At 66.0% G+C, this 2,500-nt stretch overlaps 1 protein-coding gene across 1 annotated transcript; it reads left to right on the top strand.

Annotated features, from left to right (window-relative positions):
* Positions 1-249: 249 nt before the first annotated feature.
* On the top strand, positions 250-2,052 carry ENH_00084880 (hypothetical protein; the record flags this gene model as incomplete). The annotated part of the gene is made up of 1 exon (XM_013579208.1): positions 250-2,052. One exon carries the CDS (start codon positions 250-252, stop codon positions 2,050-2,052), a length of 1,803 nt encoding a protein of 600 aa, XP_013434662.1.
* Positions 2,053-2,500: the final 448 nt, after the last annotated feature.

Below are 2,500 nucleotides of genomic sequence, written 5' to 3'. Positions count from 1 at the left end.
TTATTTATTTAATTTTAAATCAAAACTTCATTAACTTCTCGCGCCTGCAGACGGAGCAGCAGGTCTTGGGGCCCCGCTGCGCAGAGATCGTTGCTGCCGCTGCTAGTGCTGCTGCTGCTGCTGCTGCTGCTGCTGCTGCTGCTGCTGCTGCTGCTGCTGCTGCTGTTGCTGCTGCTGCTGCATGCAATCCCCCACACATTCCGCAAGTTGGCCGCAGACTTAAAAGGCAATTTTCAATTTCGAGTTCCGATGGACGGCGAAGCCCAGGGTGCCTCTCTGCTGCAGCCGGGGGCCCCCCCGTCCGCAGCAGCAGCAGCAGCAGCAGCAGAGGGTGCCCCCAGCGCAGCAGCAGCAGCAGGGGTCGGCTGCTGCCCCGCTGCTGCTGCTGCTGCTGCTGCCTCCCCCGATCTCTTCCCAGCGGCCAAGGGGGCCCCTGGGGCCCCCAGTTCTTGTGCAGCAGAAGCCTCTTCGGGGGCCCCCGAGTGTGGGGCCCCCCTGGGGGCCCCCCTTCCACCGTTAACGGGGGCCCCCCAGCTGGAGGGGGCCCCCCCCCTGGAGGGGGGGCCCCCCGGGGCCCCCCCCACCCCTGGGGCCCCCCAGGGGCCCCCCAAGGGGGCCCCCCAGGAGGCCCCCCAGGGGCCCCCCGAGGAGGCCCCCCAGGGGGCCCCTCAGGGGGCCCCCCAGGGGGCCCCCCAGGGGGCCCCCCAGGGGCCCCCCGAGGGGCCCCCCGAGGGGGCCCCCCAGGGGCCCCCCGAGGGGCCCCCTGAGGGGCCCTTTGATGAGGAGCTGGCGGTGCTGCCAGGGGCGAGCGCGGAGGAGCGGGCTGCTGCAGCAGCAGAGGAGCGCGCAGCAGCAGCAGCAGCAGCAAGGTGGCCGCAGCCGGGGCCGCTGCAGTTTCGTTTGGAAGCAGCAGATGGCAGAGCAAGAGCTGGTTTGCTGCTGCTGCCGCGCTGCAGTGTACGTACACCTCTCTTCATGCCTGTGGGCACCAACGGGGCCCTCAAGGGGCTGCATGCGCCTTTGCTGCAGCTCATCGACAAAGAAATGCGCGCTGCTGCTGCTGCTGCTGCTGCTGCTGCTGCTGCTGCTGCTGCTGCTGCTGCGGGGGGGGAGGGTGGCGCGGCCCCCGCGGGCGAGGCGCTGCAGTCGTCCCCCGCAGCAGCAGCAGCAGCAGCAGCGGACTGCCCCGCAGCAGCAGCAGCAGCGGACTGCCCCGCAGCAGCAGCAGCAGCAGCAGCGGACTGCCCCGCAGCAGCAGCAGCAGCAGCAGCAGCAGCAGCAGGAGGGGAAGCTGCCTCGGGGCGCCCAGAGGCATCGGCGGCATCCCCGGAAGCGGGAAAAGCAGCAGCAGCATCAGCAGCAGCAGCAGCAGCAGCAGCAGCAGCAGCAAGCCTTCCTGCTGCTCCGAAATGGTTCAGCAATTTGATTTTGGGAAATACTTTTCATCTTTTCCGACAAGTGGGGGGCCCCCGCATGCAGCTCGTGGGCAAGGGCCTCCACAGGTTCATGGGCTGGGGGGGGGCCCTCTTGACGGACAGCGGGGGATTTCAGTTGGTGTCTTTGAACAAAATAGTTCGAGTTTTCGAACAAGGAGTCAGCTTTGCTTACCAGCAGCAGCAGCAGCAGCAGCAGCAGCAGCAGCAGCAGCAGCAGCAGCAGCAGCAGCGGCAGCGGCGGCGGCGGCAGCCGCAGCGCCGAAAACGCCGCGCCGAGACGAGCTCTGCAGACCCCGACACGGACACCCAGCAGCAGCTGCAGCAGCAGCAGCAGCAGCAGCAGCAGCAGCAGCAGCAGCAGCAGCAGCAGCGGGGGAAGAGGCTCCGCGAGGAGGAGGAGGGGGAGACGCAGCTTATTCTCCTCACGCCCGAAGACTCCATTGCCATGCAGGTCAGGTCTTGCCGCTGCTGCTGCTGCTGCTGCTGCTGCTGCTGCTGCTGCTGCTGCTGCTGGAGAGAGAGCCACAGCAGAAGGCAGGTAGCCAGAGTTGAAGACACTCGACACTCTACAAACAGCAGCAGCAGCAGCAGCAGCAGCAGCAGGGTAATTGATTAGTGAACTGGCAACCAGCTAGCTAGCCACCTAGCTAGCTAGCTAGCTAACTAACTAGCTAGCTAGCTAGCTAGCTATCTCTCGAGCCAGCTAGCCAAACAGCCAGCCGGCTAGCTAGCTATCCAGCTAGCTAGCTAGCTAGCCAGCTAGCTAGCCAGCTAGCTAGCCAGCTAGCTAGCCAGCTAGCTAGCTAGCTAGCTAGCCAGCTAGCTAGCCAGCTGGCTAGCCAGCTAGCTAGCCAGCTAGCTAGCTAGCTAGCTAGCTAGCTCGTTTTGCTGCTGCTGCAGAACGACTTGGGCAGCGACGTGGCGATGCAGCTGGACGACGTCGTGGCTTCGACTTGTCCCGACCGCAGCCGCGTGGAGGAGGCCATGCTGCGCTCCATCAGGTGGCTGCTGCTGCTGCTGCTGCTGCTGCTGCTGCTGCTGCTGCTGCTGCTGCTGCTGCTGCT

The sequence above is a fragment of the Eimeria necatrix genome, genomic scaffold (assembly GCF_000499385.1).
Source record: "Eimeria necatrix Houghton genomic scaffold, Enh_scaff154, whole genome shotgun sequence".
Classification (NCBI taxonomy): domain Eukaryota; phylum Apicomplexa; class Conoidasida; order Eucoccidiorida; family Eimeriidae; genus Eimeria; species Eimeria necatrix.
This window is presented reverse-complemented; position numbering and strand designations above follow the sequence as displayed.